This window comes from Cotesia glomerata, linkage group LG1 (genome assembly GCF_020080835.1).
Source record: "Cotesia glomerata isolate CgM1 linkage group LG1, MPM_Cglom_v2.3, whole genome shotgun sequence".
Taxonomy (NCBI): Eukaryota; Metazoa; Arthropoda; class Insecta; order Hymenoptera; family Braconidae; genus Cotesia; species Cotesia glomerata.
This window is the reverse complement of record NC_058158.1, coordinates 9,716,434-9,742,122: the sequence shown is the minus strand read 5'-3', so window position 1 is coordinate 9,742,122 and position 25,689 is coordinate 9,716,434. Positions and strand designations below refer to the sequence as shown.

The window sequence follows — 25,689 nt, the reverse complement described above, 5'->3', positions numbered from 1 at the left end:
AAATGTTCACTTGTAATTTTAATTAATTTTCACATATGGAATTTTTTAATTAAATTTTTTTTATAATAATTTAATTGCTAAAAAAATTTTTAATCTGTCAACTTCAGTGTCACAATAGTTAATGATCCGTCCACAATGGCGCTGATGAGTGTCGTAAATTTCATTCTATAGTTTTATAGTCTCGTTAGAAGATCACTTGTCATCTTCTTCGCTCTGACATTAAATATAGACTCGATTCTTAAAAAAAGAGTGAGATGGAAATATGTTTGATAAATTCAACAATATATAAATGTTTACAATTTTTTTTTTAATATTGCCATTCCTTTTACTACAAATACTACGAATTCTACTACACTTTACTACATAACAATAGTATTTAACAAACGAGTGTAGTTCATTGATTTTTTTATTTTACGCTGGAAATTGGGTGTGGATATTCAGTGTCATAAATATTATTATTTATTAGCAATAATTAGTGATGATAAATACTTAGCTGTTAAGAGTGGTGATACAATTACGGGATATGGGAGTGGGATAAAATATATATAAAAATAAATATATTTAAATATGACGAAAGATTTTAATGGTGACCGTAAAGGGAATTTGTGACGGGTGTTTTAATATTTTATTGTTAGACGGTGAGATAATAAATTATAATGCAGCTTATAAGGTGTAGATGAAACAATAATATGGAGCTGAAAGTTTGGGTTGAAGGAATACAACGGATTGTTTGTGGTGTCACTGAGACAACTACGTGCGAGGTTTGTTTTTTATTTGAAAATTTTTTAGTTATTTTGTTTACATATTTTTAAGAGAGTGATTTATGTTTTTCAGGATGTAGTTTACGCACTAGCTCATGCTACCAGCCAGTCTGGGAGGTTTACTTTGGTTGAACGATGGCGTAATAGTGAACGTCTTTTGGCACCCTATGAAAATCCTCTTATGGTATTTGTTTTTCAATTTTTAAAATAATTATTTATTAAATTTTTTATAAAAATTTATCGAGATTAAAAAAGATTTAGAATTATTTATTGATCATGATACTGAAGCTAGTTGACAACTGTCAATTTTTTAAATTCTTACAAAAAGTAAATCTATATTATTAAAAGAGTAAGAAAAATTTTGTCTCCAGGATAGTCTTGAATTTGTGCCTTTTCAAGGTTTCATATCATTCTCACCAATTGTCAATTTATTATGATAAATATTTAGGCTGCATTAGAAAATGCACTATATCTAGATACATAATTAAGAAATGACCTTGTATCTTGTGAACTATTGACATTTTTAAAGATATAAGCTCATCCCGATGTTATACTCATTGAGACGTTTCATTTCAGTACCCACATCAATTTTTCATATATTTATATATATGAGAAATATATCAAAATGCATGTGGGTACTCAAATGAAAGCTCTTGATGAGTGTAACGTCGGGATGAGCTTATATCTTTAAAAACGTCAATATTTAAGAAAGTACAGTGCAATTTAACATAATGAAGAAATTATCTTGTATCTTGAGAACTATTGATATTTTTAAAGATATAAGCTCATCCCGATGTTATACTCATTGAGGCCTTTCATTTGATTACCCACATCAATTTTTCATACATGTATATATATTATATATATGTATAAATGAAAAATATATCAAAATGCATGTGGGTACTCAAATGAAAGATGAGTGTGACCCCGGAATGAGCTTATATCTTTAAAAACGTCAATATTTAAGAAAGTATAGGGCATTTTAATAAATATCTTGTGAACTATTGACATTTTTAAAGATATAAGCTCATTCTGATGTTACACTCATCGAGACCTTTCATTTAAGTACCCACATCAATCTTTCATATATTTATATATATTATATATATATATATATATATATATATATATATATATATATATATATATATATATATATATATATATATATATATGTATATGTGAAAAATATATGAAAATGCATGTGGGTACTCAAATGAAAGCTCTTGACGATTATAATATCGGAATGAGTTTATATCCTTAAAAACGTCAATAGTTAAGAAAGTACAGAGCAATTTCACATAATTAAGAAACAACCTTGTATCTTGTGAACTATTGAAATTTTTAAAGATATAAGCTCATCCCGATGTTACACTCATCGAGACCTTTTATTTGAGTACCCATATCAATTTTTCATAAATTTTATATATTTATATATATATGTATATATGAAAAATATATGAAAATGCATGTGGGTACTCAAATGAAAGCTCTTGATGAGTGTAACATCGGGATGAGCTTATATCTTTAAAAACGTCAATATTTAAGAAAGCACAGTGCAATTTAACAAAAGTCATTACTTAATAAAGCAAAATTTTTTTTATTTATAGTTCATAGATCACGGCAGTCACATAGTGACTGCAAGGTTACTAGTTACAATAAAATTATAAAAAAAGTTTTTTAATGTCTGTCAACTTCAGTGTCATTATAAATCTCCTAAAATTCCGAGTAATAATAAATTTAATTTAATTTAGATACTGATGAAGTACGGCGAATACGCTCCAGATGTTCAATTGATTCTTCGAAAGTCAAACTCGGATGTGAACAAAAATCAGCCGAATGTATTAAATAGAACCCGGCCTAATGGAGCACTAAACTCGTCATCTGATCAATTCGTTAATAATAGAAGTCACGATAGCGGTAGTAATAGTAACAATAATAATAACAATAGTAATAATGGACACTCTACGTCTGAGAGTAATGAATCACCGGAGGTACTCAAGAGGAATCGGGACATACGAAAATCCCTTACGTTTAGTGGATTGCACGGAACAGTATCTGATCATTCAGAGGTTTATTTTCAATTACTACATTTTTTTAATTAATATTTTGTTCTTGAAAAAATATCTAATGATTAATGATTATATTTTGCAGCAGGTACAAATGGAAAATATTGCTGTAGTACAACCGACACTACAGACCAAAATACAATCGAGAAAAGCTGCATTTAAGAGCAATGAGTCACCTACCAGAGCTTCGAGTAGCGAAGGTACAAAAAATAAAAATTATAATTTTTTTTCTAGTTTTTTTATTTTGATTGCTTTTCTTATTTTTTGATTTTTAAAAAGGATTTATAAGCTTAACACACAAAAAAACCCGTGAAGTACCACCATATCGTGATCCTCCAGGTCCTGATTCATCACCATTGAGGACATTGCCCCCGTATCGTGATCCTCCGCCACCAATAGTGACTAATAGCAAGTCACAGTCTCAAGAAAGTTCGACTAGTGAAAATTTCAGTCTTTCCAAAGAAGAACAGTCCTCGGCTACTGGTTCTACTAAATCAAAACGTAGTCAGGTAAAATATTAATTAATGCTCAGCTTAAATTTAAATTATTGCAGTGATATTTATTTTTTTATTTTTTTTTTTTTTTTTAACGTCAGGAGATCCAAGATACAAAGGGACTTATGCAATCGAGTAAGCCGCAACTAAGTCAACCGCAAAATATGGTAGCTGTGGCTTATACTCATCGTTATGCTGAACTTATAAAACTAGTCAATAACCAACGCGATACTCTTAGCTCACAACAAGTTGATCTCACTAAAGTATTTTTTTTTTTATGATATTTAGATCAAACCAAATTGTACTTATAATTTATTTTTTTAATGATAATAATTAATTTTGTTTAATAGTTGAACGCCGAAATCTTGTATTGGGAGAGTAAAAATAGAGAGCACTATAATCAAATGGATTTTATATCACAGGAAATAAATCGTATTGAATCAGCCGGTCGTGTTTTAGAAGAACAGGTACTTGATTATTTTTAACTAGCAACCTTGCTGTCACATGCATTTTCATATATTTTTCATACATACATATATGTAATATATATAAATATATGAAAAATTGATGTGGGTGCTCAAATGAAAGGTCTCGATGAGTGTAATGTCGGGATGAGCTTATATCTTTAAAAATGTCAATAGTTCACAAGATATTTGTTAAAATGCCCTGTACTTCCTTAAATATTGACATTTTTAAAGATATAAGCTCATCCCGATGTTACACTCATCAAGAGCTTTCATTTGAGTACCCACATGCATTTTTGATATATTTTTCATATATACATATATATAATATATATAAATTTATGAAAAATTGATGTGGGTACTCAAATGAAAGGTCTCGATGAGTGCAATGTCGGGGTGAGCTTATATCTTTAAAAATGTCAATTGTTCACAAGATACAAGGTCATTTCTTAATTATGTTAAATCGCTCAGTACTTTCTTAACAACTGACATTTTTAAAGATATAAGCTCATCCTGATGTTACACTCATCAAGAGCTTTCATTTGAGTACCCACATGCATTTTTGATTTATTTTTCATATATACATATATATAATATATATAAATTTATGAAAAATTGATGTGGGTACTCAAATGAAAGGTCTCGATGAGTGCAATGTCGGGGTGAGCTTATATATTTAAAAATGTCAATTGTTCACAAGATACAAGGTCATTTCTTAATTATGTATCTAGAGATGGAGCATTTACGAATTCAGCCTAAATACTTATCATAATAAATTGATATATGTGAGAATAATATAAAACCTCGAAAAGGCACAAATTCAAGTCAAGACCTTTCAAATGATACCAAATTTAACCATAAAAACCCATTTTATCATATAAATAAACTGGCCACATAATTTTACTTATTCTCTTAATAATATAGATAATATTCTGAAAATTTTTATATTAATTATATAATTTATTTTAGTTAAGTGAATTAATGCACACTGAAGAAGAAAATGAACTTGTAAGACAGCAGGAAAAATCTCTGATATCAGAAATAAATTCGCTTAGATCGAAGATCAATAAGTGCGAAACGGAATTACTGCAATGTAAAAATAAAATAAGGTATGATTAATTTTTTTTTTATTATTAGTATTGATTGGTTTGATTTTTAATTATTATTTTTTCGATTTTAGGTTGTTAGTGGATGAACTTTCATTAGAGCAACACAATATTAACCGAGAAACCGAGGAGCGTTCAGCTATGGAACGAAAAATATTGAATGAAATGGAAAGACTACAAAGTGAACTCGAATTGGCTAAACGGTTAACAGAACACACTAATCAGTCGGCTGATTTATTGAAACAAGAAGTTACGAATATTGAATCGGCTATTGTAGATAAAAAATTACAAGTTGAAAAATTAGTTTCGGAGATGAAAGAAGCTAATTTACAGAGTTTGACTGTTGCATGTCAAGAGGAACAAATCAAAAATTTATTAGAAGGTTTATATTATTATTACTATTATCATTATTTTTGTCATTATTTTTAACTAAAATTTAAAATTTCTTTTAGGTAATCAAAAACCTATTTGTCCACGTAAACTTATAGGACCACCAAGGCAACTGGAGAACGCAGTGCCTACTAGTAAAAATCCACATGGCGTATGGGTATAGAAACATTAATATAGAAGATAAATAAATCGAATTAATAATTTAATTATTAAATATGTTGAGTGAAAAAAAAAAAAAAAAATTATAAAAAGATTGCATTTGCACTTTGTTGACGTAGTAAGTTTGAATGAAAAAAATTTTAATGTATAATATTTTCACTTTTATAGTATTTGTTTATTTATAAATTTATTATCGTTAACATTTGTTTACTTAGTCATTATTTTGATTTTATACTTTATATAAATTTATATATATAAATAAATAAATATATTGTAATAATTATTACCAACGACGGGAGATCTCGCGTATGTTTTTTTAATAATTATGATCTCCAATATTAATTAATTTTGAAATAAACACTTTATATTGCTCACGAATTTTACTTTTATTTTTTCTTTCCTAAAAAAAAATTTTTTTTAATTTATGACACTAAAGTTATTACTTTACAATTCTTTAATTTTTTTTAATGAATAATTTTTTTAAAAAAATTACATTTTTTACTTTTTTTGATATTTTTGCCAAAAATTTTTTAAATTAAATAAATTAATTTTCATTTAAATTTTGCTAAAAAAAATTTTTATTTAAATTTATGACATTAAAGTTATTGAATGACAATTCTTTAATTTTTTTTAAATTATTTTTTAAAAAATTGCATTTTTTATTTTATTTGATTTTTTTGCCAAAAATTTTTTAAAATTAATTAATTTTCATTTAAATTTTGTTAAATAAAATTTTTATTTAAATTTATGATATTAAAGTTATTAAATGACAATTCTTTAATTTTTTTTAATAAATAAATTTTTTAAAAAAATTGCATTTTTTATTTTAATTGATTTTTTTGCCAAAAATTTTTTAAATTAAATAAATTAATTTTCATAAAAACTTTAATAAATAATTTTTTTAAAAAAATTACATTTTTTATTTCATTTGATTTTCATGCCAAAAATTTTTTTAATTAATTTTCATTTAAATTTTGCTGGTAATATAGAACACGCGCAAAACGTCCAGATTATAAATCATTTCTATGAAACGAATAAACGCGACAAAATTTATCTTACAAACTGGACTTTATTCAAGTGACAGCTGACAACTGAACCTCAAAGAAAAAATATCTTTACCAAAAAATAAAAAACAAACTACATAAGTAACAACAAACAAAAATTACTTCAATAACATTTAATCATTATTAGTAAGTAATTTACAAAACATTTAAAAATACTTTACATTTTTTACGGTAATAATTTATAATTATAATTATAATACTTAAGTTAGACAAAACAATGTTGCTGATGGAGCGCATACCAGACCAAGTAGGATATTTAGTCCTCACTCAAGACGGAGCAGTACTTGCGGTAAAAACTAATTATTTTACAATTATTATTATATCAATGATTAAAAAATTCAATACATTTATATCATGTATTTATTTATATTATTTTTACACGACAGTAAAGTTAGCCATCACTTGATGATTTTTTAATTTTATTTAACAAATAAATTTTTTCTAAAAAATTGCATTTATAATTTTTAAAAATTTCTAGATGTTGATTTTTTTATAATAATGAAGTCAGCTGACATCTGACGATTTTTAGGATTTTTTTTGACAATTAAATTATTGAAATAAAAATTTTCTCAAAAATTCCACTTGTAGATGTCAAAAAAATTTATTGTTGCCTTTTTTTTAAAGTTTTTTTTTAATAATAATTTATTTGATAAAACTTAAGTTAGCCGACATTTATAATTTTTTTTTATTTAATAAATTGAAACAAAAAAATATTTATTAAAAAATTACACTTAAAGTTTTACAATTTTTTTTTTTATTTCTTTCAATAAAAATAATTGTAAAAATTTTTAGATGTCAGTTAACTTAATTTTCATATTTATTTGTTGTAAAAATCCAAAAAATGACAGATGTCTGCTAACTTCAGCTGGATATTTTTTTGCTATAATTTATTTGTTAAAAAAATTCTAAAAATGATCAAATATCTGCTAAATTAATTTCCTTTTTTTTTTACAGTCTGGTGGAGGATTAGAAAACGACGAAAGAGCAGCTAACATAATAACAGCGCTTGTTACTTTGACAGATAAAATAGACCCCAAAGCAGTATCATCAACTGACACGTTCAATAAAATATCAATAAAATATCCTAACCACTGCTACATAATTTGCTTGTCAAATAAAAAAATTCACGTTATCAAAAAAAAATTGCGCTTATTAAAAAGTCAATCAGCGACAATTGAAACTCAAAATCTCATTGATATGAAAATTTAAATAAAAATTACTATTATTATTATAAAAATAACTTTTGTAACATAAAAAGTGGAATAGGTCAGAATAATTTGCAATTAAAAAAAATAATGTAAATTAATAAAATGACAAATTATAAATAATTCGTTACCTCATACTTGAATATTATTCTTTTAATCGATACTGAACAGAGAAATTAGTCTCATTATTTTACAAAACATAAATACACAATTGCAATATAACTCGACGTTATATTTTTTTTCTGTATCACCATACAAGAATTAAAAAACTGGGTTATAAAAATTCATTACGAAGTAACAAAAACAAATTAAAACCCACTTGTGAGTTATTGTTTGTATTCACTAAAATCAGTATTTTTTAAACTAAGGCGATGAAAACGACGATGAAGATGATGAAGAAGTAATGCGTCTTCTCGGCCGTTTTTCATTTCCACTCTTCGTTTTAACTCTTTTTTTTTTGCTACTTTTTTTATGGGACTTAGTCTTGTGTGACTTTGCTTTAGAACTAGACTCGCCTTTGGAATACTTCTTCTCACTTTTAGAGGCTTTATGCCTGCCTGAATTTTCACTGCATTGGCTATTTGATCTATAAGCTTCTTCATCATTTTGAGAATCAGTCATTGCGTATAAATGTTTATTTTTTAATTTTTTATTAGCAATTTTAGCAGCTTTACGCTCTCTGTACCTTTCATTAACTGAATAATGTTCACTAGCATCACTTAATTCTTCCCTAGATCTAGATCTACTTCTGCTTCTACTTCTACTTCTTGATCTTGATCTAGGTGAATTATGTCTACGCAAATTATCAGACGTACTCTTATATTGTTTTGACGACCGCTTGCTCTTCGATCGTTTTTTCTTCCTAGATTTATCAACTTTATATTTATCAACTTTATAACTACTAGAAGTAGTTAAACTTGTTGAGGTAGTATCCAAGCTGCTGTTACTAGAACCACTTTCACTTTCACTGGAACTGCTGCTAGTACTACTAGTACTGCTGCTGCGTCTAGTTCTTCTTTTATGTTTCTTCTTTCCATTTATTAAATCCTTCCTAACTCGGACGCGACAATTAATCTTAGACTTGTCATCTTTGTCTATATAAAGATCTCCCGTCTTGGAGGACTCTTCATTATTACGAAAGCTTGGTTGATCTTCATCGGACTCACTTGAAGATATGTAGGCTCTAGTTGTCTTCCTGGAGCTGTTAAACGACGTGCGACGACACTTGGACTCTCTGGGACTGGGGCTGTCGGACGAGCTGTAACTGTGCTTGCTACGTTTCTTACTCACATCACTCTTCTTGCCTGATGACTTTCGCAGGCTCTTACTTGGCTTTGATACTTTTGTTGAGTGCTTTGAAGGGCGGCGACTGGCTGATTTTTTTGTTTGGCTCTCTTCAAAGTCGCTGTCACTGTCGCTGGACGACTCACTTGATCCTGGAGATAATCGGTCTAGTTGACGGGTTACTTTTGATTTAGAATTTTTAGATAGTCTTCTGCTGGACTCTGATGTACTTGGTTGGTCATTTATTGGCGATGGAGATGGAGATCTAGGTCTGAAAAATAATTTTGATTGATTGGTTCATTAAAAAAAAAAAAAAAATAATAATAATTACTAGCAATCTTGCAGTCACTATGTGACTGCGGGGACTTGTGAACTATAAATGAATAAAATTTTGCTTTATTAAAGGACTTTTAAATTGCACTGTATTTTCGAAAATATTGACGTTTTTAAAGATATAAGCTCATCTTGATGTTACACTCATCGAGAGCTTTCATTTGAGTACCCACATGCATTTTTGATATATTTCTCATATATACATATATATAATATATATAAATATATAAAAAATTGATATGGGTACTCAAATGAAAGGTCTTGATGAGTGTAGTGTTAGGGTGAGCTTATATCTTCAAAAATATCATTAGTTGACAAGATAGCAAAGTCAGTTCTTAATAATTGACATTTTTTAAGTTATAAGCTCATCCCGATGTTACACTCATCAAGAGCTTTCGTTTGAGTACCCACATGCATTTTTGAAATATTTTTCATATATACATATATAATATATATAAATATATGAAAAATTGATGTGGGTACTCAAATGAAAGGTCTTGATGAGTGTAATGTCGCGATGAGCTTATATCTTTAAAAATGTCAATAGTTCACAAAATACGAGGTCATTTCTTTATTAATGAGATTTTCAAAGATATAAGCTCATCCCGATGTTACACTAATCAAGAGCTTTCATTTGAGTACCCACATGCATTTTCATATATACATATATATATAAATATATGAAAAATTGATGGGGGTACTCAAATGAAAGGTTTTGATGAGTATAACATTAGGATGAGCTTATATTTTTAAAAATATCATTAGTTAACAAGATAGCAAAGTCAGTTCTTAATTATTGACATTTTTTAAGATATAAGCTCATCTCGATGTTACACTCATCAAGAGCTTTCATTTGAGTACCCACATGCATTTTCATATATTTATCATATATACATATATATAAATATATAAAAAATTGATGTGGGTACTCAAATGAAAGCTCTCGATTAGTGGAATATCGGGGTGAGCTTATATCCTTAAAAATGTCAATAGTTCACAAGATATAAGGTCATTTCTTAATTAATAGTAGTAATAATTATAATTATAATAATAATAATAATAATAATAATAATTACGATTCTAGATCAGGTACTGAATTACTGCTAGTATTAACAATTTCTTCTTCACCCGAAGACATAAGCTCTATTATTTCTGGTGTTCTCTCACATCTTGGTTTAACATATCCTACTATTTCACATTCTGATTCCGACGAGCTCGATGTTATTGTAAGAACAAATGGACGAGCCTCAGGTGTATGGAGTTGTAGTACTTGGCTTACTGTACTTGGACCTAATAAAAATTAATATTATTAAAAATTCTTTTATAAAAAAAAAAAAAAAAAAATTTTTTTTAATTACCTGGCAAACTTATGAGATGAGGACCAACTGAAGGAACTTCAGAACCACTTGGATCAACATGGTCAACAACTCTTATGTCAGAATCGTCAGATATCGTACTGCTGGTACTGCTTGAGGTTTGAGATGGTACATGGTGCCAGTATCCTAAACCCGAAAGGCCTGTAATAAAATAAATATCAATTATCAATAAAAAATAGAAGTAATTTTTTTGCTTTAATAAATTTGTTTTAACAAACCATGAGGGTTAAAACTATTGTAATAAGTAACAGTGTCATCATAAGCGGCCATGGTCAAATCCGTGCTCGCATAATTCATAAGTTCATGAATAAAATGGTCTGTTTCTAATTGAAGAAGTGGTCTTATTTCATTCCGAAATTCAGGACTTCGCATATCGTATCGTTGTAACAAACTTGTAATCCTGTCTAAGACATAAGCGATGGGAGTCTGTTCGGGATTAAATATTGTTTGTAAGTCCCGATTTATCCATGGAATTAAACGGTTTATTTCCTGAGGGTATCTCCTGTTGAAAAAAAAAAAAAAAAAAAATATTTGTTTTAGATTTCATCACCATTAATTTAGTATAACATTATAATTATAATTAAAAATAAATTAAATAATAAAAAAATTAATTAATTAAAATTGTAATTGTAAATAAAATTATAAGTAGAATATTACCTGTAATATTCAGCACTACATTGACGAAACCGCGAGTACACATTCGATACTGGATCAGACCATTCACCGGACCTATAGATATTCCGACGTTGTCTTCGTTCTTGTGCTGACACAGGTGGTGGATGAGGAATGGACACCGGTGGTGCTTCTTGACGCGAGTGATGGCTGGAGTTGGCTTGAAGACCAGCATACAGTCGCCCGTAACGACGGCTTGGTGTCATTGTTGTTCTAAAAAAATTATTTTAATTTTTAAATTCAGGATTACTTAATGCTAACAAAATTAATAGTTTTTCAGCTAATAATAAATTCATTAAAAAAATGGTATTCAAATCAGCAGAAAATTTTTATTTTTATAAGGGAAATTTTTTTATTTAATAATTTCATTGCTACTAGCAACCTCGCAATCACTTATGGACTATAAATAAGTAACATTTTGCTTTATAAATAATGACTTTTGTTAAATTGCACTGTACTTTCTTAAATATTGACGTTTTTCAAGATATAAGCTCATCCCGATGTTACACTCATCAAGAGCTTTCATTTGAGTACCCACATGCATTTTGATATATTTTTCATATATACATATATATAATATATATATAAATATATGAAAAATTGATGTGGATACTCAAATGAAAGGTCTTGATGAGTGTAACATCGGAATGAACTTATATCTTTAAAAATGTCAATAGTTTACAAGATATTCGTAAAAATGCCCTGTACTTTCTTAATTATTGACGTTTTTAAAGGTATAAGCTCGTTTCGATGATACACTCATCAAGAGCTTTCATTTGAGTACCCACATGCATTTTGATATATTTTTCATATATACATATATATAATATATATATATAAATATATGAAAAATTGATGTGGGTACTCAAATGAAAGGTCTTGATGAGTGTAACATCGGAATGAACTTATATCTTTAAAAATGTCAATAGTTTACAAGATATTCGTAAAAATGCCCTGTACTTTCTTAATTATTGACGTTTTTAAAGGTATAAGCTCGTTTCGATGATACACTCATCAAGAGCTTTCATTTGAGTACCCACATGCATTTTGATATATTTTTCATATATACATATATATAATATATATAAATATATGAAAAATTGATGTGTGTACTCAAATGAAAGCTCTCGATGAGTGTAACATCGGGATGAGCTTATATCTTTAAAAATGTCAATAGTTCACAAGATCAGTAAATATAGATAAAATTTTTAGCAAATTAACTTCAGTGTTTCATGAAAAAAATATTATTTAATGTTACATGATAAGTTACCTGTATGCAAAACGCTGGTAAGCACTGATAGAAGCATTGGAAAGTGCATTCGACAAAGCAAGCGCTTGAGTAGTTATATGGGTTTGAGATATATGGGTTTCTCTTGGTACATGGTACTGATCATAATCCTCCTCGGACCTAACATTGTGAATAATCGACTTGAACGTTTGTTTACATAATGGACACTCGGTTTTTATCCTCGACCACTGCAGTAAACAAGTAAAACAGAACTGGTGCAAGCAGCTGTCAGTGAAGGATGTGTTTATCAATTTTCCAAGGCATATGCTGCAGTTTGGCGGCGGTGAAGTTGCTCCATCACTTCTTTCACCAGAGTTAGATGCTGCTGGCTCTTCAGCTTTCACTGGGTCTTTAGTATTTGTCTCAGAATCTTCCTGATTGATCGGATTCTCCATATTTATTTAGATTTTTGGTTATGTACAATTCATTTGTTTCTGAAAAATAATAAAACTTTGTTAAATTTATGATTTTGTTTAATTTTTACGTCAATTTTTTTTGCCAGAATTTGTTTAATTACTGTAAAATTATTAAATTTACTCCAAATTAATTTTATAAAATTAAAGCTAACAAACTCTTGAACATTTTTCAATTTTTTTAACAAACAAATTTGTATAACATTGAAGTTAGCAATCAGCTGGTAATTTTAAAAATTTTTTAACAAATTAATTACAATAAAAAAATACTTGTAAAAATTTTCACTTGTAAATTTTATTAATTTTCACATCTGGAATTTTTTAATCAATTTTTTTTTTATAATAATTTAATTGAGCCGATATTTAATAAATTTATTAATTCTAATAAATAAATTGCTGCATAAAAAAATGGATATTTAGAAATTTTAATAAATTAAAAATGCAATCTTTTAAAAATAATTTTTAGGAATAAATTTTATGACATTAAAATTAGCAGTCACTTTACAATTTTTAAATTTTATTTAACAAAAAATTTCATCTAAAAAATTATTTAAAAAAAATATAACAATAAAGTTAGCCGACATTTAAAAAATTTTTAGAATTTTTGTTATTGAAAAAATTATTATAAAAAAATTTTTTTTTAAAGTTTTATTTGTGAAAAATTTAAAAAAATATAAGTGCAATTAAAAAAAATTTTTTTTAGTTATAATTTAATAAATTAAACAAAATCAAAAAATAAAAAATGTTAGCTAACTTTATTATTATAAAAAAAATTTCATTTTGAATTTTTTATAATTTCTACAAGTCAATTTTTTTTTAATAATTTATTTCTTAAAAAAATTCTAAAAATTATTAAATATCTGCTACTTTAATTTTAATAGAAATTTTTTTGTTAAATAAAATTAAAACATGGTTAAGTAATAGCTAAGTTATCATAATAATTTAATTATTTTAAAATTCTAAAAAAATTTATTAAGTCTGTCAATTTTAGTGTCTTAAATTTGTTCCAAAAAATTGCATTTTTTATTTTTTACACGTCAATTTTTTTTTGCCATAATTTGTTAAAAAAATGATAAAATATTTGTTTAATTAATTTTCATAAAAATTTTATATTAAAAAGTGACTAAGTAACCTAAAAATAATCAACTTACCATAAAGATTAAAAAAATATCCACTATTTAAATTGTCTTCTTATTATTTGTTATTTAAAAATTTGATTTTTGCCATAAATCACGTTAATTAATTATAAAATAATCTACACTATATTAAATTCAGTGAAATAAAATAAAATTGGCAGATTCACGTCAGAACAGATGAAAACTCCGTATAGATGCGTTATTGATTGTGGTAAAAAAATACACGGTATTTAATTTATAAAAATTGTAAAAATTAAATTGAATTTTATAACTTTAACAATAACTATCTTAGAAAATGTTTTAACTATGACGGATTTTATAATTGCATTTCCTTAAGCATCAGAAAATAGCGTGACACTTGGATTTAATTACTCAGGCATCTCTGGATACTTAAAATAATTTATTTCCCTTTTCCACGTAATTTTATCAACGTACTTAACTAGTCAAATTAAATTATTAATCTGAAGAAATTGTTTAAGAAATTTTAGTGTAAAAAACAACAAACGAATCAGTTGTTGAGTAATGAATATTTACGTGTGGAAACAAGAAAAGGACTATAATAATCAACTATGGATATATAATATGTTGAAGTTGAGAATGATTTTACAGTGAACGGGGAGACATTACTTCCTTGTCTTTCCCATGCATTTTTACTCTTTGTATTTGCGCATGCGCAGTTAATTTATTATACTTTCTTAATTTTGTTATTTGTTTAATTAATATTATTTTTATGAAATTTATTTATCTATTAAAAATTTTCTTGTTTTTTTAAAATATTTTTTTCAAAAAAAAATATATATTTTAGTAGATAAAATTTTTTTATTTTCAAAAATTTATTAATTTTTTAATACCAAATTTTTTTAATCTATTAAAAATTTTGTTTTTTTTTATAAAAAATTAATTAAAATTTTTCTTTTAGTTTTTTAAATTATAATTTAATTTTCATAAATGAAAATTCAAAAAATGTAAACAAATAAATTTTTACCGATAATTGGCAAGAATTAAGTGAAAAGCGCAACAGGTGTCTCTGGTATAAGTTTCTTATCTCAAGTTTTAAATTCAAATATAAATTTGTAATTTATATTTTATGTTATACTAGAATTTGAATTTGCGCGCGCAAGCGCGCGCCTGACTATAGCATTTGCATATATTTTCATGCTTATGATATATTCGACCAATCACGTTACGAATAGTTTGATGCCACATACATTTCATCTCAATTTTATGTTAGGATCCCGATTGGACAAATTAATTAAATTTATTTTGGTCCTGGTATGTTTCAACCACTAGATCGGGAACCCAGAAGATTAGATTAACAAGTTTTATTAATAAAATCATGATTTTTATAAAAAATTGTTTCTCTATATAAATTTATTTATTTATTTATTTTTTTTTTTTATTTATTGTTATTTGGCCATGGAGTCTAGGCTCCTTGCGGCCATCACGGATACAATTATTTAATACAAAAAGTATATGGTATAAATATATAATCATATATAAAATATAAAAAGTAAAAAGTAAATAATAATGCACTATCATCATCACACCATTACACATTTATCAATCATTTATCAATCAATCGGTTTATCAATCATTTATCAATCAATCAGTTATTCTTTTAAATTCGACAGATAGAAATTAAAGCATGAACTCCGAAATTCCTTAAAAATACATTCATTTGTACAGTCTATTGGTAGTTTATTCCACGCCCTTATTGCGCTAACAATGAACGACTTATCATATTTAACACTATTACAGTTAGGAAGTACCAATAAGTCTTGTCTATCATCGCCTCTCCGGAATCTAGGTTCAATTGTAAATAATTCCCTATGAAATAGAGGCATCTGACGCATTTTAATTGCCTTGTAAATCAAGCAGCAATAAAAGAATTCACGTCTAGTTTTAAGTGTAAGCCAGCCTAAATCACGGTAATACGGAGTAACATATTCGTATCTGTTTATTTTAAAAATATAGCGCACACAGGAATTTAACTTTCTTTGCATTTTAAGCTGTTGTTGTGCAGTTATATTGCTATAAACTGCAGCACAGTAATCAAAGATAGGCCATATTAAAGTGATAACAAGTTTTTTCCTTGCGCGTAAATTAAAAATGTTACCATACATTTTTAATTGTGCAAGAGTTCTCATACATCTATAACATACATCATTTACTTGTTCAGACCATTTATTTATTTATAACATACACTGAACCCAACAGCAGAGCCATTAACAGGATCCTAATATAAAATTGAGATGAAATGTATGTGGCATCAAACTATTCGTAACGTGATTGGTCGAATATATCATAAGCATGAAAATATATGCAAATGCTATAGTCAGGCGCGCGCTTGCGCGCGCAAATTCAAATTTTAGTCTTAATATAAAATTGAGATGAAATGTATGTGGCATCAAACTATTCGTAACGTGATTGGTCGAATATATCATAAGCATGAAAATATATGCAAACCCTATAGTCAGGCGCGTGCTTGCGCGCGCAAAATTCAATTCTAGTTCCTTAAATTACAAATGTAAATTATTGACATAGTAGAGTTCAATACAAATACAAAGAATCAAGAATACATCGATAATCATAACTTCAACAGTATTACATATTAGTCGCAGATAAAGTAGAACATAGTGTGCTTATATTATGAATTAGCCAGACAACCAAATTATTAGAAACACCATCAATCTCATAATCAAATAGTATCGGACACTTATTTCTACAGAAAGACATAATTTTACATTTATCGAGATTCAGAAAGAAGTCATAATCAGTACATAAATTTTCAAAAAGAAACGTTGTCGGTTGATGTCCGGGGCAATATACACAATAACCAGTATAAGCGACGGTTTACCAGGTACTGTGATTCTTGTACATAATGCATCCACATCTTCATATTTGTTTTTGAGATGGTTTAGAGGAATTTGCATTGCTGAAAGATGCTGTTTGATAGCAAATAGGACGCCACCACCTTTTTTCTTTGTGCTGGAAATTCAATCTGATCTGAAGACGGTGAAGAGCTTAACCCTGTTTAAAATTTCAAATCCTCATCAGTGACAAAGCCACTTAGAAACCCATAAATTTTATTGGTTTCAAGTGGCTTTTGTCGCTTTTGATGGGATCTTATTGGAGCTTTTCAACAGGGAAGCCCAGGAATTCTGAAGATAATTTGTCAGGTGTGAGCCAAGTCTCTGTCAGGGCAATAATATCGGCATCAATCAGCATAATATTGTCAGCAATCATATCAAACTTAGTATTAATTCCCCTAGAGTTCTTGTAGAAGATAGTTATCTTTGTCTTAATGCATAGATTGCTAAAGATATCTAAATGCATAGATTGCTAGGCAGTAACACATCTTTACTCCAAATTACTCAACTCGGCGACATACTGTACTCAACATAAAAAATTGAATAACTTTAAAAAAAAAAAAAACTTTAATGATAACTTAATTCATTCACTAGGGTAAGTGTGGGTATTACTGCAGTTTTTTTCGTAAGTCTCACTTCGAAAGCATTTTTATAAAATTTTCTCAAGATAATAATAACTTTTTTTTTTTAAACAAAAGTTTGACTCATTATTAACCCAAAATAAAATCAACAATGAGAGAAATAAATATTTTCATTAAATAATAAGCATTTAAAAAGAAGTCTAAATGCATGTACTACTGCAGGTCTTAAAGTAGCTTGCTCCTATTACTGCGTGTCCATTACTGCAACTGATCCAATTACTGCGTACCTATTACTGCAGATCGGCTATATTTTAGGATTTACTTAAAAATGAACAAAAACTTATCAAAAAGAAAATTTATTAGTTTAATGTAATAACAAAAATTCTTTATAATCTAAATAATAAGTAACACAGCCTTAACGTATTATTAATTGACCAGAATTCGTAAATTTTAATAGATTTAATCTTACAATCTACTGATTATTGCTTTCCTGGACTTGTCTCGAGTTCTTATTTTTTTGTTTATTAACTTTTGATTTTTTATTAATTTTATCCATAGTTTATTTTTCACTTCAAGACAACTTGATTCACGCACTTATTTAGAGGTTTAGAATAGCCGTGTTTACGTCCGCAGTAATAGGTAGAGACATATATACAAATAGAGGCGCTTCTATTACTGCAGTCGACTGAGAAAATTGCAGTAATACACGCACATGCGGTTTCTCGGTACCAATTACTGTATGCTTAATTAAATAAATTTTACTGATCACAATGTAATTTTTATTAATTATTTGAATCTAAAAAAGGGTTATCTAACTTCTAAATGTAAAAAATATATTAATTAGGTCATTTATATAAAGAAAAAGACTTTTTACGACCACCTCTTTTTACACTGAAATTCTTAAAAAAGATAAGAAAATTAAAATACTGAAATTAAAATAAGAAAATCTGCAGTAATACCTACACCTGCAGTAATACCCACACTTACCCTACTCAATGCTAACTTTACTCAACGCTAAGTTTACTCAGTTCCAACTGTATTTCATGAAATCTTTACTTAATAGTGTTTTATAAGTGATAGCGCGCTTTTAAAAATCTTTATTCAATATTTTTTTATTTAATAATATTTTATTCGGCAAAAACAAAACTGTACTCAAAATTTCTCAGCTCTGTGTAATCTGTATTCCAATAAAATAATTTAATGAATAAAAAAAAAATTTTTACTATATATAGATATATAAATTATATGTAATTGAGTAAAGTTTACATTGAATAAAGTTTGTAAAACAATAGAATTTTATTTTTTAAGAATAAAATTGTTAATTAAAATTTTTTTAACTTCCCGCTAAGAAAATTGAAAATTTTCAAAAATCGGGAAGTTATTGGTTTTACCCCGTTTTTCGAAAATCGAGTTTTCATCAGATCTCGACGTTTTGAGGTCCTAGGAAGCTTTCCTGACTATTCCCGCGAGGTTGTCACTATGTCTGTATGTATGTATGTATGTACGTGTGTGTGTGTGTGTGTGTGTGTAAGTATGTAAACCTCTTATAACTTTTGAACGGTTGAACCGATTTCATCGCGGTTGGTGCCATTCGAAAGGGCTTCGCCAAATCTAGATTTCCTGTTAATTTGAACCGATTCGGAACGATAGATTTTGAGAAATTTGGAGAAATCTAAAAAAAAAAATAGGAAAAAAAATTTTTTCTGAAGTGGTTTTTTTGGAATAAATTTTAAACGGCTCAACCGATCGATTCCAAAAACTAATCAGCTCTCAACCTTGAAAAACCACGTCGATCACCGCCAATCCGGTCAAAATCGGTTGATTCGTTCGAGAGATATCGTGAACGAAAGAAAACCGAAAAAAGTGTTTTTTCAGAGTTACTCCGAAATTTCTAGTTTGACCAATTGAAACTTAGAAATTCTTTATGAGGCTTAAAAAACTGCGTAGAATGCCGCCAACCGCGTAAAAATCGGTTCATTCATTCAAAAGTTATTGCGGTATGAATATTCAAAAATAGTGTTCTATGAAACTTCTATCAGACTTTAGAGCTCAAAGAGCTCAAAAGCATAGAAAAGGTATCTTTTGAGCTCGGAGAGCTTAAAAAAACACACAGATTGTACTTTTGAGCTCGAAGAGCTCAAAAAAGCGGTCAGGTATTAACGGAATTAGCGAGAAGTTGCAGAGATGGCCTTTAGGGTCAACCGTTTTCCTAATTTTTTTTATTGTTTTAAGCTCGAATGTAGAAGAAAGTTCCAAGAATAGCTTGCAGGATCAACAATTTTTTAAAATTAAATGCTTAATAAAAATTATTGAAGCAATAATAGTCACCAAAATTTTTATAAATCCAAACGTTCGATGATCTTTAGAAAAAAATGATAGCTGATAATTCTTTCCGCTGAATAAAAAATATATCAACGTATAAATTACAGAAAAATAACTTTTTTTATCTTTATTAGGAAGCAAGTTTTTGCTTCCACGCGTGAACTTTACATTATTAATTTTTTAGATATCAGAATTTCACCATCAAGTTCATGGGCGATCTGCTTAAAACTCTATTTTATTTCTATTTCATAATCATGCATGGAAATAATTCCTAAAATATCGATTAATTTCATCACTTAAATTTAGGATAAAAATGATTTATTGCTCAATGCTATTTTTAAATTTTATTAAACTAAAAATATTATAGATAACATAAGCGTTAAGATTATTTTTTTCACACATATCAGTATAATTATAATTTTTTTATTTTATTTAACATTAAAATATTAAGCGCTTTTTTAACATTTAAATTTATATTATAATTTATTTATTTACAGGCTATTATACATTATTTTCTTTCATGGAATTGATTGCAACATTTCAATATAAAAATCTATATAAGAGCTTTAAAGATATTTTAAAAAAATTCTATCTATAAATACTATAGAAAATACTAAATATCACCAAAAAAATCCCTAGTTATTTTAGTTTATTTTTAATACTCTTTTATAATATTTACAAATTTATTATAAATATAATTATTAATGAAATCACAAATAATTATTATTCATAATTTACAACGTTGACAAAAATTCAACTATAAGTAATGCTCGTTTAATAAATGAGTACTTTTATTAATTTGAGTATTAATTTGAGCTCCTAATTTTTTTTTTTTTTATTAAAATTTTCGACGTCGTATTAAAAGAAATTATTTTAAAAATAATTTCTTACACAGGCAGTTGATATTATTCGAGAAGCCTTTGATTTTTGTTATCTCGAATTCAATAAATCTGAAAAATAATTAATTAAATTTATTATTGATTACAAAATTATAAATATTTAAACAGCTAATTATATCATTTTTATTTTATTATTATAAAAACTATTATAATTTAGCAACTAAATAAAAATTAAAAAAAAAAATAAAATTTTTTTTCCTTAAAAAAAAAATTAAATTTAAAGATATTAAAAAAGAAAATATTTGAAGATATTAAAAAAAAAAAATAAAAATTTATTTCTTCAATATTTAAAAATGAGCAGAAATTAATTTTGAAATAAAAGAAGAAATAAATAAAAAAAAATACGTACCACTATTAAAATAAGTACAAAAATTATTGACAGTACTGCTGAAGAGTTTCAATGCTGCAAGCTTTATGACAGCATTCTTCAACAATTCCACCAGATGAAGGTAAATCTTTGAATTCGCTAGGCGATCGAGGTTCATAAAATCCTTCACTGCACACAAGTTTAAGTGCGTTACTTAATCCTGAGGAACACGCTCTAATAGGCCTGTCTCTTCTATTTAAGGGTGATGCTACCACTAAATGAAGCATTACTCCAATAATAATAACTAATAATACCGTGGAACTTCTTAATAAACACATACGCATGATTATAAAATTTAACTTATTGAAAATAAATAATAGTTTTCTTCTTTAAATTATTTCTAATCAGTCTTGTAATAATACGATTGATTAAATTTTATTAATAAATTATTAAAAATATATACACTGGTAAGAGCGATAGTAATCATCCTTTGTCGACGAGTTCGTCGGATCTACTGAGTCCAATGAGATTTTTCTCAACTTGTAAAATTTGGTCAGTATGCTAAAAGATATATCAGCGCCCATACTATCTTCAGATTCCGGTAGTGGGGGTTGATTTTTTTCCCCAAGTAGTCGTTAGCATCAAGTAAACACATTGACTAATATATTATGTATTATCTCTATACTTTTTCTCTACACGGATATTGGAAGCTTAATCTATCGACTATTTGGAGTTAACTTGTGAAGATTGCTTGACCTTTTGTTGACAAAAACATTCTGGTTCCTATTTTGACACATGCTGCTATTTTTAGCTGTTTTATGGGCTCTTATCAAATTTTTTCTATTCCGGTTCAAAAGTCTATTATTGTAGATACTGATTAAAATAAATGGTATAAAAAAAATTTCAAAATTTGAAAATTATCATTTTTAAATAAATTTTTATACTAACAATCTAATTGGTTAAAAAATTGAGATCTAAATCGATAAATTCTATTTTTAATTAAAATAAATTTTTATTCTGGCAATTTAATTGATTTAAAAATTGACATCTAAATCAATAAATTCGATTCTTAACTTAAGTTAATTTTTATACTAAAAAAAATTTGATAATTATCATTTTTAAATAAATTTTTATACTAACAATCTAATTGATTAAAAAATTGACATTTAAATCAATAAATTCTATTTTTAACTTAAATAAATTTTTATACCAAAAAAAATTAAAAAATTTGAAAATTATCATTTTTAAATAAATTTTTATACTGGCAATTAATTAATTGAAAAATTGACATCTAAATCAATAAATTCTATTTTTAATTCAAATAAATTTTTATACTAAAAAAAATTAAAAAATTTGAAAATTATCATTTTTAAATAAATTTTTATACTGGCAATTAATTGATTAAAAAATTGACATCTAAATCAATAAATTCTTTTTTTAATTTAAATAAATTTTTATACTGGCAATTTAATTGAATAAAAATTTACATCTAAATCAATAAATTCCATTTTTAAGTTAAATTAATTTTTATACTAAAAAAAATTAAAAAATTTGAAAATTATCATTTTTAAATAAATTTTTATACTGGCAATTTAATTGATTAAAAATTGACATCTAAATCAATAAATTCTATTTTTAAATTAAATAAATTTTTATACTGGCAATCTAATTAATTAAAAAATTAACATCTAAATAAATTCTATTCTTAACTTAAGTTAATTTTTATTCTAAAAAAAATTAAAAAATTTTTTAAATAAATTTTTATACTGGCAATTTAATTGATTTAAAAATTGATATCTAAATCAATAAATTCTATTTTTAATTTAACTAAATTTTTATACTGGCAATTTAATTGATTAAAAAATTGACATCTAAATCAATAAATTCTATTTTTAACTTAAATTAATTTTTATACTAAAAAAAATTAAAAAATTTGAAAATTATCATTTTTAAGAAGGGTTTACATTTTTTCTCTCTCTCACCCTCTATTGGACAAACGAAAGTATCTCTGTCATACTTGTACAACAAATGGAATCTTAAAACGCATTTTATGCATAAATAAATGAAAATTTTCCAAAAAAGCGCTTCGCTCTTCGATAGATAATTTAATTATCTATCGAAGAGCGAAGCGTTTTTTTTTCGAAATTTTATCACATACATGAGAAAAACACGTTTGAAAATCAACTATCAACCGCTCTTAAATAAATTTTTATACTAACAATCTAATTGATTAAAAAATTGACATCTAAATCAATAAATTCTATTTTTAACTTAAATAAATGTTTACACCGGCAATCTAATTGATTAAAAAATTGACATTTAAATCAATAAATTCTATTTTTAACTTAAATACAAATTTTTATTCTATTTTTTCTAATGAAATTTTAAAGATAAAAAATATTTGGAGAGCTTCTATAGTGGATATTATATTTCTAATGGATGTATAAATTTGTTATTCAATAAATTAATGACGAAAAGATAAAATACAATAAACATATTTTATTATCAAGAATACCATCAGTCTAGACTTCTTCAAAGTGTTTTTGTAAAAATTACGTTATAGAATGTAATAAATTTTCGAATTAAAAATAAATTCAACATATTTTATATTTACTTCTTCATAATCAGAATAAATATTAAACTTTTTGAATAAACACACTATAAAAGGAAATAAATTTAATCTAAAAAAAAAAGAGAAAGAAATTTAGTAATTATTTTCAAATAATTACTTCCTTGTTACTTTCATTTTTATTCTTACTAATTTTTCCAGCGAGGTTGCAAAAATAGATTAATAAAAAGTGTGATAAGCTTGATCTAACGCGCATGTGGTCGATAAGAAGTTGAAAAATGAAGTAAAAAGTCAAATAAGATTATCGCGATTTTTTTGCTGTTTGTTTAATGTAACTATTTAATTTTTTTACAACAATACGTAATATCAGTCACATACTTATATTTATGTTTTACATTGTAATTGTAGATTGCACGTTAGTTATATTTTTAACCATGCGGAATACGACGACAGTTTATTTTTAAAATTAAACAAAAATAAAGTCGCTATTTTAAGAAACGAAAAATTATCCGAGATATTTTTTTTACATGGACGTAATATAGTCTTACAATTTAATATATTTAATATTATTGTAAATAGAATATAATAAATTGAAAATATTTATTAATTTTAATTAATTATTGTTTTCTCGAGCACAAGATCAATGACAAAATTTAATTACAAACATCATTATTATCGATTATTGTAATATTGTTGTTCCTTTGACATTCGGTCAAAATAAAAATATTTTTCATGAATAAATATTTTTTATTAGAACTTGCGTCCGAAAAAATCTATATTTATAATTTTTCAATAGTCTAAAAATTGCAAAATAATCATTGAGAAAATTATAAATATCCGCTGACAAAAAAAAAGTGGATTTTGTTTACGCTTTATATATTATATAAAATATGAATGAAAGTACGAGCCTCATTATTTCCAATCGAGTGTTTTTATTACAACATAAATTAAATAACACATTTAAATTAAATTGATTTTTTTTAATCTGAATGACAACAATATTTACATCTCTACAAGTACGATTTCATTAAATTATTAACACAATGATTGATTTGATCACGATTTTATGTAAACAAAGCGTGATCCTTTTTTATCAAAAAAATATATATATATATATATATATATATATATATATATATATATATATATATATATATATATATTCTATTAAAAAATAAATTTCGAATGAAAATTAATTTAGCGTATATTTAATCATTTTAAGAATTTTTTCAACAAATAAATTTCGAAAAAAAATTAAGGTAGAAATTTAAAAAAATAAAAAATGCAATTTTTTAAAAATAATTTATTTGTTAAAAAAAATTCGAATGAAAATTAATTTAGCATATATTTTGATCATTTTTTTAAATAAATTTCAGCAGAAAAAATTGATGTAAAAATAAAAAAAAAATAAAAAATGCAATTTTTTTAAAATAATTTATTTGTTAAAAAAAATAAAAAAATTTCGAATGAAAAGTTAATTCAGCATATATTTGATTTCAATAATTTTTTTAACAAATAAATTTCGGCAAAAAAAAATTAGAAAAAAAATTGATATGTAGAAATTAAAAAAAATAAAAAATGCAATTTTTTTAAAATAATTTATTTGTTAAAAAAAATAAAAAAATTTCGAATGAAAAGTTAATTCAGCATATATTTGATTTCAATAATTTTTTTAACAAATAAATTTCGGCAAAAAAAAATTAGAAAAAAAATTGATATGTAGAAATTAAAAAAAATAAAAAATGCAATTTTTTAAAAATAATTTATTTGTTAAAAAAAATTAAAATATTTTCCTCAGTAAATAATCGATAAATAAATATGTCAATTTAAAATTAATCGGTTTAATTGTTGGCGAATATAAATTTTGGTCAAGGATTATTTTGTCTTATATTGTTCGACCGTATTCCCTTTAAATGTGAAAGTAATA

The 25,689-nt window shown here is 25.9% G+C and overlaps 4 protein-coding genes across 7 annotated transcripts; 2 read left to right on the top strand and 2 right to left on the bottom strand.

Annotated features, from left to right (window-relative positions):
- The first annotated feature begins 183 nt into the window (after positions 1-183).
- Positions 184-5,732, top strand: LOC123259801 (putative uncharacterized protein DDB_G0277255). Of its 3 annotated transcripts, none has more exons than XM_044720526.1 (10): positions 184-761; positions 835-945; positions 2,516-2,833; positions 2,919-3,030; positions 3,110-3,339; positions 3,426-3,587; positions 3,675-3,791; positions 4,758-4,897; positions 4,969-5,276; positions 5,347-5,732. In XM_044720526.1, the coding sequence occupies exons 1-10, from the start codon at positions 690-692 to the stop codon at positions 5,445-5,447; spliced, it is 1,671 nt and encodes a 556-aa protein (XP_044576461.1). In that variant the 5' UTR covers positions 184-689; the 3' UTR covers positions 5,448-5,732. The 3 variants fall into 3 exon arrangements, with proteins under 3 accessions (XP_044576461.1, XP_044576466.1, XP_044576452.1); XM_044720531.1 differs by having other exon boundaries at positions 186-761; positions 2,916-3,030; positions 3,170-3,339; XM_044720517.1 differs by having other exon boundaries at positions 188-761; positions 2,916-3,030.
- An 808-nt stretch (positions 5,733-6,540) lies between these two features.
- On the top strand, positions 6,541-7,835 carry LOC123259859 (ragulator complex protein LAMTOR4 homolog). 2 transcript variants are annotated; one of them, XM_044720630.1, is made up of 3 exons: positions 6,541-6,633; positions 6,713-6,796; positions 7,462-7,835. In XM_044720630.1, the coding sequence occupies exons 2-3, from the start codon at positions 6,725-6,727 to the stop codon at positions 7,714-7,716; spliced, it is 327 nt and encodes a 108-aa protein (XP_044576565.1). In that variant the 5' UTR covers positions 6,541-6,633; positions 6,713-6,724; the 3' UTR covers positions 7,717-7,835. The 2 variants fall into 2 exon arrangements, with proteins under 2 accessions (XP_044576565.1, XP_044576573.1); XM_044720638.1 differs by having other exon boundaries at positions 6,592-6,633; positions 6,717-6,796.
- A 12-nt stretch (positions 7,836-7,847) lies between these two features.
- On the bottom strand, positions 7,848-14,906 carry LOC123259774 (E3 ubiquitin-protein ligase Topors-like). The gene is made up of 7 exons (XM_044720465.1): positions 14,230-14,906; positions 12,648-13,099; positions 11,363-11,590; positions 10,924-11,207; positions 10,688-10,846; positions 10,406-10,619; positions 7,848-9,267 (listed from the first exon to the last, which is right to left on the bottom strand). Exons 2-7 carry the CDS (start codon positions 13,058-13,060, stop codon positions 8,076-8,078), a joined length of 2,490 nt encoding a protein of 829 aa, XP_044576400.1. The 5' UTR covers positions 13,061-13,099; positions 14,230-14,906; the 3' UTR covers positions 7,848-8,075.
- A 6,352-nt stretch (positions 14,907-21,258) lies between these two features.
- LOC123274423 (insulin-like) lies at positions 21,259-21,537 on the bottom strand. Its single transcript, XM_044742032.1, has one exon. The coding sequence runs from the start codon at positions 21,535-21,537 to the stop codon at positions 21,259-21,261; it is 279 nt and encodes a 92-aa protein (XP_044597967.1).
- Between the last annotated feature and the right edge of the window lie 4,152 nt (positions 21,538-25,689).